General features: G+C 39.3%; 1 protein-coding gene across 2 annotated transcripts in view; it reads left to right on the top strand.

Annotated features, from left to right (window-relative positions):
* The window catches only part of faf (ubiquitin carboxyl-terminal hydrolase-like faf), a 299,786-nt gene that overhangs the window by 51,059 nt on the left and 233,251 nt on the right, over positions 1 to 15,476 (top strand). For both annotated transcript variants that reach the window (XM_067158104.2, XM_067158103.2), the window contains exon 4: positions 7,506 to 7,731. In XM_067158104.2, the coding sequence (XP_067014205.2) occupies positions 7,506 to 7,731 (226 nt within the window). The remainder of the gene's footprint in view (positions 1 to 7,505; positions 7,732 to 15,476) is intronic.

Below are 15,476 nucleotides of genomic sequence, written 5' to 3'. Positions count from 1 at the left end.
GGGCATTAAAATCCTCAATTAACATTATGTTCTCTTCATCAATGATGTCGTCTAGTTTTTCTAGGAAGCTTGCTTTTTGGCCATCGCTACAACCCTGCTGGAGAGCATAAACTTGGATTATAGTTTGAGTTTCTCCATTTCTTCTTCTTCTTCTTCTTCTTCTTTTATGACCACATAGGATCACTTTAGTCAGTCCGTCGTTCAGGTCTCTTTGAAGGGATTGTTCGGGCTTTGCGGTCCTCCCAGTACTTCTTCAGACGCTCCGATCTTCGTGCCCTTTCCTCAGTTGAAAATGTGCGTGTTGTTGGTTTGTTTTGTGTAAGGGTAAAGCGGAGGTTTGTATTCTTGAGTTTTGTATTCAATTTTATCTTATTTGTGGTGTCTTCTGTTGTAAGGCCTATTTCCTTCAGATCCTCTCTTACTTCTCTGATCCATTTACATCCTGTTGTTGTATTTTTTGAGACGAGATTGTGTTGTACTAGTTGTTTCAGAAGTCTCGAGTCCTGCATCCTCATGATATGTCCCCTCTTACGCATAGTATCTGTAATGGGTTCTAGCTCTTTGTACACGACTTTGTTAGGTATTAACCGCCACTGTCCATCTTTCTGATATTTTTTGTTGATACAGGTTCTTCCAATCCTCCTTTCAATTTTCTGAAGTCTGTCAGTCTTTGATTGTTTATTCAGGTAAAAGAGTGTTTCTGCTGCATATGTAGCTTCCGGTTTTATAACTGTGTTGTAGTGTTTTATTTTTGTATTTATTGATAGACATTTCTTTTTGTAGATATCCCATGTTAATTTTTGTGCTTTAGCTAATCTATTTGTTCTTACTTGGATTGAGATTTTTTCATTTAAGTTATGTGTTATTACTTCTCCAAGATATTTAAACTGAGTTACTATTTTGATTTTATTACCATTTATGGTGACTTCTTTTAGCTGTGTTGGTTTTTGGGGCATAATTTCTGTTTTTTCAAATGATATTTTGAGGCCAATTTTATTTGCAATGTTTTGAAGTTCTGATATCTGGGTTTTTGCTTCTTTTATGTCCACTGCTAGTAATGCTAAATCGTCAGCAAAACCCAGGCAATTTGTTTTGATTTTTCGGCCAATCTTTATTTTGGGGGGACATTTTCTAAACCATTCCCTCATTACCATTTCTAGAGCACAGTTAAATAATAGTGGTGAGAGCCCATCTCCCTGCCGTAGTCCAGTTTTAATTTCAAATGTCTCTGATGTTTCCCCCCTAAACTTCACTTTTGACTTGGTATTGGTGAGAGTCAATTTTATCATGTTTATTAATTTGGGGTGTAGTCCAAGGTGCCTTAAAATTTTAAACAGAGATTCTCTATGGATGCAATCATAAGCTTTCTTGAAATCTACAAATGTTATCACCATATCTCTGTTTCTTCTTCTGTTATAGTCCATTATCAACTTAAGACTCATGATCTGATCAGGACAGCTCCTCCAGGGTCTGTTTCTCCATTTATTTAAATCTAAGAATTTCATTTTTGTCCGTATTGAACTGAGAATGGAAGAATATACAAATATGGAATTTTCCCAACCACATATACAAAATACGAATCTATTACACAAAAATAAGATATCCACGAGAAAGAAAGCAAATGAGAGAGAATAAAGCAGGAATGGAAAGGGACAAACGAGGAAAGGATAAATACGGCTATAAGAAGAGAAACCCAGAATAACAAGAATTAAAAAAAGATGTTCAATTACAACATCAGAGTATACCAGCAGGAAATCTTCTAAATAAAGTTCGAAAGTAATACGCAAGTCATAACACTTCGGTTACCACCCGAATTGACACTAAGTAATGTTGTTATGCAGGCGGAAATCACTATATAGTTCAAATGAAACAGTTTTAAGACATTCAGAAACACAAATGGCGAAGCACTGATTAGATACGAGTGTGTGTAGGAGTCGGGGAGTTGCAAATATACCACACGCACAGTTAGAAACAAAGTAGTCACTAGGTTCGTGAATAGAGGCTTTAAATATAGAAAAGACGAGTGAACTGGAAATGCCATGCTCCCTGTCGGAATTTCAAAGGAAAGTAGCTCCCGATGCAACTAGAAGTATTTAAAGAAAAGAAATTAAGTGTTTGTCATACCTCATCATGAAACGGGTAGTACTGCCCGAAAATGGAGGCTCCTGGGCACATGTCCCTAAGGACGGAGACGGCGTTAGATGTTCCTCCCTCCACACAGGCCAAAGTCCATCTCAAAATATCCAGAGAGAGGCCAGGTATTTATACAGTGGAGTAGAGGGGAAATAATGAGAAAAAATATGTCTGGAAGATTCCAGAGGTTACTTCCTCTAAAGCATTACTTTGTCAATTTTATATATTTTTCATCTAAACAGTGTTATGTGGCTGAAGATGTTGATAATATACGAAACATGTACCACTTTTGACCATTAAAAATTGCCTTAAGCAATCATTGTATCGACTAGGTGGAAAATAAATAAATACTTAATTGTGAAACCAGGCGATGTCGTATGACGTCAACTGGCGAGAAGGAAGTCAGTTTATCGTAGATCGTAGAGATGGATAGAGCAGATTTCATGCAAAGTATGATGTGTCCAAATTCACTGAAGTACGTAAGTCCCAGTTGCAGAGAAAGTACGGTTTATATCAAGATGAGGGTAAGTCCATATTAATAGTAGAAAAAAGGTTATGTGCATGGCGAAGTTCATAACTGCAGGTGCCGGTGAAGTGAAGAGTCCGTTACATTAATCTCTCATTGATGAAGGAGACATCTGTTACACTATCAATGTCTTTAGGAGTATAAAACCAACTCCATTCCTCGCCACTGCAGGATTACCACTCCAGTATAATTTATATCCGTCCTCTTAACATTCTTGTGTTGCAACCTTTCCATTTGGTTTCACTTAGCCCTAGGATGTGAATATGTCTACGGTTCATTAAATCCGTGATTAAGTTGCATTTTCCTGTTAGTCATAACGTTTAAGGTTCCAATCCGAAGCTTGTTTCTGTGATCGGTTCTTCTTGTGCATCTTGAATGAACATGGATTTAGAAAGAAATTTTCTTGTGAGGCACAACTGGTGGGATTTCAGCAGGACATACCAGATCAATTGGATTCAGGAGGTCAGTTAGATTGCATAGCCATAGATCTTTCCAAAGTCTTTGATAGAGTGGAACATGGAATATTATTAAAGAAATTGGAGGGAATAGGATTGGACGTAAGGGTTACACGTTGGATAAAAACATTTCTAAATTCAAGGGTTCAGAAAGTCAAAGTAGGAAATAATGTATCGCAGGAAGAGAAAGTTTGGAAGGGAATTGCACAGGGTAGTATAATCGGTCCGTTACTTTTCTTAATATACGCAAATGATTTAGGGAACAATATAACATCAAAAATAAGATTGTATGTAGATGACATAATTGTTTATAGGGAAATAAATAACATTGAGGGTTGTTCAGAATTACAAAGGGACCTTGCAAGTATCCAACAATGGGTTGAAGAAAATAATATGAAGGTTAATGGAGGCAAATCAATTGTTCCAACTTTTACAAACAGGAGCTTTAAAACTGAATTTGAATATACTTTGGATGAGGTAGTTATCCCAAAAGATGGCAAGTGCAAATACTTAGGTGTGAGATTTGAAAGTAATTTGCACAAGGGTCATGTTGATGCCATTGTTGAAAAAACATACAGATCGTTACATGTCATAATGAGGCTACTTAAAAGATGCAATAAAGAATTAAAAGAAAAAAGTTACTTAAATATGGTTCGTCCATTATTGGAATATGCAAACAGTGTTTGGGATCCTCACCAAGAATACTTAATAAAAGAAATAGATATTGTGCAGAGGAAAGCAGCAAGATTTGTAACAGGGGATTTCAGGAGAAAGAGTAGTGTATCAGAAATGTTAAAGGAACCTAGGTGGGAAACTTTAAGTAAGAGAAGGGAGTAAACTAGACTTATAGGATTATATAGAGCCTATACAAGAGAAGAAGCATGGGGAAATATCCGTGAGAGGCTTCAGTTGGAAAATAATTATATCGGCAGGACAGACCACAAATATAAAGTTAGAAGGAATTTTAGCAGAAGCGACTGGGGTAAATTTTCATACATTGGAAAGGGTGTGAAGGAGTGGAACAGTTTACTAGGGGTAGTATGTGATCCTTTTCCAAAATCTGTACAGATATTCAAGAAGAGAATAAACAGCAACAGAGAAAATAACTGAAGTGTTAGAGGGCATTCGACAAGTGCAGGTTATTGTAAATTAAAAAATGTGTGTGAATAAATTAATTCCATCCCCTGGTCTAAGGAGTTTAGTCAGCCAAAGTAGGGGACTGAAATATGAAATGTCATATGGCTTGTAGTGCTGGGATATCCCGGGACGGGTTTGGCTCGCCAGGTGCAGGTCTTTCTATTTGACTCCCGTAGGCGACCTGCGCGTCGTGATGAGGATGAAATGATGATGAAGACAACACATACACCCAGCCCCCGTGCCATTGGAATGAACCAATTAAGGTTAAAATCCCCGACCCGGCCGGGAATCGAACCCGGGACCCTCTGAACCAAAGGCCAGGACGCTGACCGTTCAGCCAACGAGTCGGACAGTAGGGGACTGCCTGTAGGGGAAGTACAGTGGGGACTTCGAGGGCCCTGGAACCGCTACGGTAGCTGTGAAGGCCCTTCTGGAACTCTGAAAAGTGGTGGCAAAAGGGGCTCTGAATAAGACGCAGCAGGTCGTTATGCTAATTAGGTTCCAGAATGGGTAAAAAAAAAAAGTGAATAAATGCAAAAAAAAAAAGTTTAATCTTATACCAGTTGTATAGTATCATTTGAAGTAATTCCACATACTGAATATCAGTTGACTATATTTGTAAGTAGTAGGCCTACAGGAGATATTTTAAGTAGAATTTTGTAAACAGTATAAATTTATTAAGGATGAGCTGTGTATTTGATAGAAAAAATTGTTAGCGTAAATTGTATAATATTGTATTATAGGAAAATTTTCTTCTCTTGTTAATTTAATATTTAGTCATCATCATCATCATCATCCTAAACCATCTCCAGTTTCCCGGGTGTGGTATATGAGCCTCCTCCATCTCATCCTGTCCTTGTACCATTCTTCCTCCACCAACTTGTCCCAATCATGACCTCTCAGCAGTACATCGCTCTTAACTAAATCTATCCATTTCCTTCGTGGACTTCCCACGGGTCGTCTTCCTTCTACCTTTCTGTCAAATTCCTTCCTTGCAGTTCTGTTTATTGGCATCCTCTTCATGTGACCAAACCACTTCAGTCTTGATATCTGAATCTTATTGAGGAGAGAATCATCTATTCCTACTTCTTCTCTAATTTTCTCATTCCTAATCTTGTCTTTGCTGGATTTCTGGATTATAGTGCGTAGGAATTTCATTTCAGCTGCCTGAAGTTTGGAATTATCTCTATTGGTCAGTGTTGTGGTTTCGAGACTGTACGTAAGAATTGGTGTATAATAGGACTTGTACAATGTCATTTTTGTTTTCATGGGTATTTGCTCATCCCACAGCAGGTGTCTTACCTGGTGGTAAAATTGTGTTGCCTTATTGATTCGATTGTTCACCTCATGTTTTGCTAGGTTGTCATTTGATATAACGCTACCCAAGTATTTGAAAACTGGCACGCTGTCCAGTTGAGCTTCATTTAACATGACTATTGGTTCTGCTCCTTCCCCATACACTTTCATCACCACCGTCTTGGTCTTGCTGATGTTTACACCGTCTTGGTCTTGCTGATGTTTAAACCATATTTCTTAAACTCCTCATTCCAGCTTTGTATTCTCTCTCCCAATTCCTCTTCTGAGTCACTCCAGATTGCAACATCATCTGCAAATGTGAAGGCTTTGATATCTCCATGTTCTTTCCTTTTAATTGATTTCATTACTACATCCATTACAATAATAAATAGAAGTGGTGATAATGAGCTGCCCTGCTGCACTCCTCTCTTTGTTTCAAACCAGTTCGACAAACCACATCCTACTTGAACACAGCTTCTGTTCCCACTATACAACATTTTCACTTTGTCTATGAGGCTGTCTCGCACTTGAAGTTCTTTCATGCATTGCCAAATTCTTTCCCTTGGTACACTATCGTATGCTTTCTCAATGTCCAAAAATATTAGAAATAAAGGCTTGTTCTTCTCCCAGTATTTTTCCATTAGCATCCGAATTGCAAATATAAGGTCTTCCTGGTCTGAAACCATACTGCTCTTCTTCCAAAATTGGTTCAACAATATCTCTGATTCTGGTCTCTATTATTTTTTCCAATATTTTCAGGACATAAGACAGTATTGTGACACCACGGTAATTAGTACATTTTCGTCGGCTTCCTTTCTTGAACAGAGGTACAATGATGCCCATCTTCCAGTCCTCAGGAATAGTATTTTCCTCCCATATCTTGTTGAGCAGTCTGTAGAGCCATTGGATTCCTCATTTGCAAATAAAGAGATTTTGATTTCATTTTGATTTGAACATTGGACATGTCATCGTCATTAGTTCCAGAGTACTTGAAGTATTATCGACATTCAGAATATGTTTCTTTCCGAGGCTCGTTTTCGTTTTGAAATTAACTGCATTGTACTCCTGTACTGACTTGCTAGGCCTAACGTACTATAGGATTTTCTTTCAGGGTGGTCTCCCTTAGCCTTTGGCGGTCCCTGCCTCACTGCAAGGCAGCAGCTGATGAATTTATGTGTTATTTCCGACACAAAGGTCTCATCTTATCCAACCTTCTAATCGAAAACTCCTCTGCTCGCAGATATTGGTTTTCACTTAGTTTGCCTGGTTTGGTACCGGCCGCCAGACCCTCGGTTAGACAGTCGCAGGTAGTACCATCTGTCGCATATGATAGCAGAATATATTCTGACCTGACTGTAATGTAGGTTAAATTAGAATAGACAAATTGTGCTGATGTTTTGTTCAAAATCCTGATCAAGAAACTAGCTTAATTATTTTAATTGAACTTAGGCTTTTGCCCTAGTACTTTACCTCTTTGTTGTACAGCTTATTTAAAGGTTACAGTAGTCAATTGATCGTCCCTTCCACGAAACCTCCTAATAATATTAAAGGATAAATTTCATTATGATTGATCCGTATTGAACTGTGATTACAATAGTATTTAAATATTTCATTATTAAGGTCGAAACTAGTCCCTGAATGTAAATGTAATGTGAAACATTGTACAGTTTGTATTGAAATGGTGGACCTTAATAATAAAATAATTAATACTCCTAATAATATCCCTTTTCCCACTGTGAATCACACCATTCCTATTTCCTGCGGGAAGGAATTTGTTCTTGCACAGTGTTATTTACATTCGCTCAGAAGAAACTGGATTATGTTCCAACTGGATGTTCCAGCCATGTGTAGTACACAATAGTGCGTTGTTTCTTTCTGCTGCTTGCCGTTCTGTCTTGCCTCCATGAACTGTGTCATGTTGTCTGGTGTCTCTAACTATACAAATTTCCTTGTTACAGGTTTGGATGTTCACAGTGAAGCTTGCCAGCGTTTTTTCCGTGAGGGCCTTACTATTTCCTTCACCAAGATTTTAACAGATGATGCGGTCAACAGTTGGAAGTATAACATCCACCACTGTATCTACCAGAACTGTGAGCGGCTGGTAGAACTATGCGTTGTGAAGCTTTCACAGGATTGGTTCCCTCTATTGGATTTGCTTGCCATGGTCTTCAATCCAAACAACAAGTGAGTTAATAGATTTATTTGATTAAGAGAAAGTACAATAAATCCTCATTAGCACAGACTTGCTTAAGACAAACACTCATTTAACACGAAAGAAGCTATTGTCCCAGTAGTGATGCATTATTTTTTTATGGGAAGTGTTATAGGTTAGCATGAGCTTTGGTTGGCTCGAATTATGAACAGTTTTTTAAACCCTTAGAACGATGTGGCAGTGAGCATCTCCATACAGTTACGGCAACAAGCGCAAATGACACCACCTAAATACAGTTTTTAATTCCATACATCTTTTGGTAGTAAGTGTTTCCTTTAAAGGAAGTACTGTGTTGGTATACTAACAGTTATTCTTGATACTACAGCGAAACCTCATTAGTGCGTTCCTCATTAACACGTTTTCCCCAGTTAGCACTTCGTAAATTTGAAGTCCCAATTCTCATCGTATGAAATCTATATAAAAGTACCTTGCTTATCACATCACAAATTTTTGTTATTACTGCTTGGTATGATCACATTTTTCGTAGCTCTGAAAATGTTATTTATCATCCCTTGTGAAAGGAACGCGATCTCCAACTCGGGTAAGAAAGAGCCCTCGGTACAGTTGCGTGATAACGCAAAAGGGCCTTGAATTCCTGAACTTCGTAGGATAAGTTGCACCTTTGGGGAGCGAGCTGTTAGCCTCGGGAATGTTTGGTTTTGCTTTCTGATTAGCAGCAAGATTGCTGAATAACACAGTGAGCCTGTTATGCTTGTATTTCGCATTCCATTCAGAAATTAGAAATTTGTGTTGAGAGGTACAGTGCGAGGTAACGGCCGATAGCCTACATCTGGATTAGGAACATAATCGTGTGAAGTTGACTAACGTGGTGCATATTTGGCTTGTAGACAGCCTATTTGTGGATTTGGAAACGGTAGTGAAATTCCTTACTAATGACGACAAAAATTAAAATTATCAGAAAGTGGACTGGCACCCGCATCTTTAAGTGCGCAGAGGTAGCGCAAATGTTGAAACTCGCACCTTCAAGTTTCGACTCGATCATTCGAGTTGGTCGAATCAAGTTTTGTCAATTTTAACATTACAGCTATAGCCGCAGTCGCACGTGGTTGAGTGTAAACTGCAATTCATTGTCTAAGAGTGTGACCAGAAAATAATGTTTAATAACCCACTGCTTCAAAATAAAAGCCTTCTACTAGCATTTGTTTTTAGAAAGAGTGTGATCTGCAATTTTGATATTTTTATTGGCCCCCATGCAAATGTTTAATATTTTTGTTGTCTGGTGTTTTCATACCTTTCAGTGCACTTTCATTATTTTATAATCCCCAGCAAATAAGATTTTCGTATTTGTTCTCTCGTGTTTTTCACACCTTTTAATATTTTCGTCTTATCGTTAGAAATGGTAGATAGTAGTTTCATTGTACCCATGGATACATGATGTAAAATGCCATCATGTCAGAAAAAATCGTATCTAGTGTTTCCATACCCCTGTTGAATAGTACTTGTGCATTCATTGGTGCGTTTTTTTGCTTAACACATTATTTTTCCTTGTCCCCTGTAGAAATGTCATAACGAGGTTTTACTGGATAGTTCGACCCACACCGGAAACAAATAGCATAGATGCACATAGCGAATCACAGGGGAAAGAGGCCGCATAAGTGCGTCGAAGGTGGAAAAAAGTTTGACCCACACCGGAAAGACAAAGTATAGATACTGAAAGAGTGAACTGGTGCCGGAATACACACAAGGGAAAATCTAACTACTACTACAAGCTCTGTGCAAAGACATTCAACAAACAAATGTGGATAAACATGATAATTCACTATGCCAAACAAGGCCGATAACGTATGTGAGGAATGAAACTCACAACTGAGGGAAGAAGACAAGATAATCTCCTGCGACGGGAACTGCAAGTCACGATACCACGTGGAATGCATGGGTATTTCTGTGTCGGCTTGTAATGTGCTGAAAACCAAGAACAACTTTTTTCTGGTTCTGCCCAAAATGTAGGCACTAACTCGTTACATATGGCATAAGAACAGCACCACCCGAAGAAGACGAAAAAAGACTTGCTATCTTAGAAAACAAGGAAACCTGGTCAGAAGACTACTATTGACTCAGTCAAACCCTATTAAATAAACTAGCTCTCATGCTTGAAGTACAAGTAAAACAGTCAGAAATTCTGACAGATCAGATGAAACTCAGTACGAACAACCAAACAGTTAAAACTACCCAAAACACAGAGGAGCATCAACCATTTTATTCGGAGGTGACCCAAACCCGAACACACAGCGCAACACACCAACAACCCAGCTCACACAACCATCGTTATGATACTAATCAGGCTGTTACAACGTTAAGGGGAGCAACTAATACTCACGACACACATACTGGATTTAAACGCTGACAACTAGAGAAACAAACAGGCAAGGAAACCAGTAACCTGAGAGCCGCAGAACAAGTGGCATGGTTCTACGTAGGAAGACTTGACTGATACTATTGAAGAAGACAAGGAATCATCTCATAGAACGTGGCAAAGAGGACATACGAGAGATCACATCCTTAATTTCTAGAGGACAAAACAAACCCTTCAGAATATCAATCCCATTCACCAAAAAGGAAACGATAGACAACCCAAACTTTTGGCCCAAAGGGGTGACTTTTCGCCCCTACAAGTTCCATTAAGAAACCAAACAACCCCATTAACAGGAACTACGCCAGCACATCGCCTGCAGACCATGCAGACTCCACAGCGGGAACTGACAACACCAACACAGTGACTACACTGAAAGCCTTCTTGGAATGCGGAGGGCCTGAAATCACTACTACCTGTAGACACAAGCACCAGATGGGACACATACGACATCGTGACGCTCACAGAGATGGTGGTGATTATTGTTTTAAGAGGAAGTACAACTAGGCAACCATCTTCTATATAACTCTAATCAGAGGGAAAAATGGAAGGGATCCGATGCTTCAAAAAATGAAGATATCAGCAAAAGGAAGACAAGGGCCGCGAAGGGGGTGAAAATGTGCGACTCCCTAGCCCTCGCAAACCTAATAGCGTCAGGGTCAGAAAAGAACAAGGGTAGACCAAGAGAGGGTTGTGAGTTTCATGTTGTTGGTCTGTATTGAACTGAGATTACATATAAATTATAAACACAAAAGTATTAAATAGGTGGAAAACATTTATGTTCATAATTTATATGTGACCAAGAGATGTCAGATAGGACAGATGAAAGTGAGGAGCCTGCCACAAGTAAGTGGATCAATGCCAGGACTCAGCTGATGGCCCTGTTGTCACCAGCCCACGCTCCAAAGTTCAGAGCCCCTGGGGCCCCTTTTAGTCGCCTGTTAGACACGCAGGGGATACTGTGGATGTTATTCTACCACTCGCAAAGACTCCCTAGCCCTCGCAAACCTAATAGCGTCAGGGTCACAGAAGAACAAGAGTTGACCAAGAGAGGGTTATGAATTTCATGTTGTTGGTCTGTATTGAACTGAGAAGAATGACAACAAAGAAGCAGAATTGGACAATTTCCATGGTGTGCACATTTTAGCAAGGCAGGGAAGGAGAGGGCAACCTGAGAAGGGGTAAGCTGCTTCTTGAAGCCGTATATGCAATCAATGTGGACTGTCCTAAAAACACACACCACAATGGTGATATCAACTAAACTCAATATAATAGTAGCCTACTTCAACCCAAACACATGTGCCGAAAATACAATAGACTCATTCAGGACAAATATTTCGGGTTCTTTTTGGTAATAAACATTATATCAGCCTGGGTGAACCCATCAAAGCATTCAATGACAAAAAACCTTTAACGATAACCGGTGACTTCAACTGCCGAATCGACAAAAGATGCACGAAGACGGACAGCGTAATAGATTTCCTAACAGACTACGGCCTGAGACTAGTGAACTCTGAATTGGAGTATTCATACATTGCGCATAACAGAAAGAGCACAAATGACCTGGTATTTACCAGCAACGAAGGGATCGAAGAAGTGGAGCAAAGGGTTGGCTCCAACTCAGTCAGAAAGCATATGCCAGTTCAAACTCGTATCCAACTGAATACGGAAAATCACATGGAACACCCAGAAACACAAGTAAGACACTTAAGGAACATAGATGAGGAGCTCTGGAATGCGGAAAAGGAAACAATACCGGAAATTTAAAAAATAGAACAAGGAGACCTAGACAAAGCCATGACTACATTACAAAACATTCTTTTGTCATCAACAGCCAAAGCACACAACCAAAGAACAGCTAAAAGATTATTCGACAGTGAATGCTACAAGGCAAGGCAAATGACACTGAAATCCCGACATGAAGCCAGATCTTGAAACAACCAACACTTCCTCCAGAAATATGCAGAAATAAGAAGGAAGTACAAAGGGCTAATATGGAACAAGAAAAGACTATGGCCAAAATGAAGAGAGAAAGCTGATCGAAGAGGCAGAGGATAAACCGTACAGGATAATTTAAACCAAACAAAACTGCACCTAAAAATTCCGCAGTCAACCTGCAGCAATGAACGGAACGCTTCCAGGAAATATTCGAATATACACCATCAAATGAATTTGAAATAAGAGGACATACCAATACACACATTACAACCTATCACAACAGACGAAGTGAAAAAATGTGTAATGGACTCCAAGTCCAAAAAATCCGCAGGCCCGGATGAGATTCACAACGAACACCTAAAGACACCACTGATAGACATCATAGATCCACTGACCCTACTGTTCAACGAATGCATGAAGAGAAAAACAATACCCAGCATATGGACACAGATAAGTTATCATGCTATACAAAGGGAAAGGCAGCAAGAACGACCTCAGTTCATACACCGGGATAGCACTGGAGTGTAATATCTTCATGCTCTTCTCAAAGATCATACAACATCGCATACGACCAAGAATAGCAAGAGAGATACCACCAAGCCAGTACGGGTTCATGGAAGGCAAATCAACCTCACAGGCCATTGAAGAAATCATAGTTGAAATAGACAGCGCACTAACTCAACCAATCAGCCCACTGTAAGCCATTTTCATCGACTTTGCAAAAGCTTTTGACAGCATTGACAGAAAAATACTCATACAAAAACGTAAGAAAGCACTACCAGACTTACAACATGAACGGGAAATAATAAAGGCTATATTTCACGCAAACCAGGCGGAAATCTACGATGGAACCTCCGCCACGCCTGCCCTAACGCAGACAAGAGTCGTCCTGCAAGGAGACCCGGTGAGCTCTGTGCTATTCAAGCTGATGGCATCGGGCGTCATAAACGAGCTGGGGACCGAAAAGGTCAAGCTAATAATGTATACAGGCGACATGGCACTGATATCCAGGGATCCCACGGATATCCAGACTGCATTCAGTAATCTGACAGCATGGGCAGATAAAAACTCGTTAACCATCAACAGTGCTAAGACAAAAGTTAAGAAATTTAGAAGGGGAGGAAAACGGGCAACATATGACTTCTTCTGTAGCGGAAATGAACAACTCGAGATCGTGTCATCATTTAAATACCGGGGTATCACACTTCAGACCACAGGCGCAACCTTCACACTGCACGTAAAGGAAAAGGCAGCGGCAGCAACCAAAGCAATACGAGATCCCGAAGCCACAGAACCTCTCAATGATCACTGGAATGGCACTATTCAAGCTTAACCCATCTGCTTACCTTATAAACATCAGTTCCGGATCTTTAAATTACCATTTAAATGCTGGTGTTAATAAGGTCCATGCAAGACTGCGCTTAAATGATATCACTGCAACTACTGGTTCAAACGTTGTCATAATTTCATAGAAATACTCAAAAATATTCATTTCAATGGAATGTGCTACATTACAGCAAAAAATATGAACTATGCACTATAAACTCACCTGGGAATTCTTACATTGCGTCGGAACATTTACGTTCGTAATATTTACATCTGCTTCTTGACTCGTATTACTACCACTAACTTCACTAATCACAGATAACTTATCCATATCACTAGATTCACAGGTAGAACTTTCCGATATATTATAAACTTCTTCACAATCACTATTCAGTAAAATATCCACGACTTCTCTCTCGGTAATAGCCTCACGCGTGCTCATCATTACTCACTGAACACCTGTGATATCAGCTCAATGCTATTTTCAATTTATGCAGTTAATCCCCTAAACATGACTCAAATACAGTGGTAAAGACTTCCTTCAGATATAAAGAACGATTGTAGTGCCATCTGTTGACTTTTTAACGTACAACCTACCCTTTACCGTCAATAAAGCAGGACGCTGCATTACCCCGTCGATTCGACGGTTAGGTAAGCCGGGCACAGGCTCGCGCATCCCATCGATTCTACGGTTAGGTAAGCCAGTGGGTTAAAGTGGCCCCGGTAGTTACGTATAGGATACAGTTACAGTTAATATGGCACAAGCTAACTGTTGCAAACATCAAAAGAATAGAAAATTTACAGGCCAGATACTTGAAACGGATCTTATAATTCTCAGAATTTATAGAGATTCGAATGCCATACATAATGGCAGACGAAACATTCTTTCTGGAAGACATCAAACAAACTTTCGGGCTACCAGACACCGCTGCATCGACTGCCGTCCTTGAAGAAAGGAGACAGAAAACCCAACAGACCCCTGAAAGTTTCTACGCAACTGAAGTAATGATGAATGAAAGGGCCTAAACTACAGACTACGCCGTGTATACACACAATTCGGTGTCCACGGATTCCACGGGAAAATATGCCTATTTACAAGTAATAACTCTCATTATTGTTCCGTATTGAAGATGACGTTAGGCATAGATATCAAGGATAATTTAATAAAAAACCACCTATTCAATACTTTCCACGTTTAATGTGGTTATTATCTACATGATTTTATGTAGACTTATTTGGTCAGGTACATGTTTCACCCATTATTTTGGGCATCTTCAGCCTGTAATCATGTAGATAATAACCACATTAAACGTGGAAAGTATTGAATAGGTGGTTTTTTATTAAATTATCCTTGATATCTATGCCTAAAATATGCCTAACCGCCAGATTCCACACCCCAAACAAAGAATGTACCTGGCGTCCCTGCGGCATGACCTGTCCTACCTGATGAACTGTACTGAACAAACCCAACACATCAGCACACATGCCAAGGACTAGTAAAAGACGAAGTGATGTATGAAAAGAAAAAAAAATAATGACAAATTGTAACCTTTAACACATATGTACACTTCGGTTTTCACTTAATTTCAGTCCGAAGTTAACATTTTAAATTAAAGCACTCCTTTAGCAGTGTGTGGAACCATGATAAAGAGAGACTTAAGATTTTTGAAGTGTCCCCCATCATTTTATAGGGTATTGTTTTCCAGTGTTCATATATCTTTTTCATAATTGGTAAACTCTTCATCAATTCCTTACTGAGAAATTCAAACTGTTATGATAAGCTTCATCTTAATTTTGCGCTAATCACCTACAGTAATCACATTAAATCAATGAAAACATGTGATCTTCATTGCAGGGCCACTTATCACTTATGAGAAACAGCTGTATGCACAGTCCCGCCATCTTAACCACATGAAAGACTCGGCAACCAACTTAAACTGTGCATAAATGAGATGTGCTGTTCATGTCACCTGTTGGCAACTTTCATGCTAACTATACCTCCTATTCAACACATAAAGAACTGCTTTACATGTCAAGTTTTTACACAGGTTATGTATGTACCCTGTTAAAGTTTATTGCAGT

This window comes from Anabrus simplex, chromosome 14 (assembly GCF_040414725.1).
Source record: "Anabrus simplex isolate iqAnaSimp1 chromosome 14, ASM4041472v1, whole genome shotgun sequence".
NCBI lineage: Eukaryota > Metazoa > Arthropoda > Insecta > Orthoptera > Tettigoniidae > Anabrus > Anabrus simplex.
Note: the sequence above shows the minus strand (reverse complement) of the source record. Positions and strands in the feature narration are given on the sequence as shown.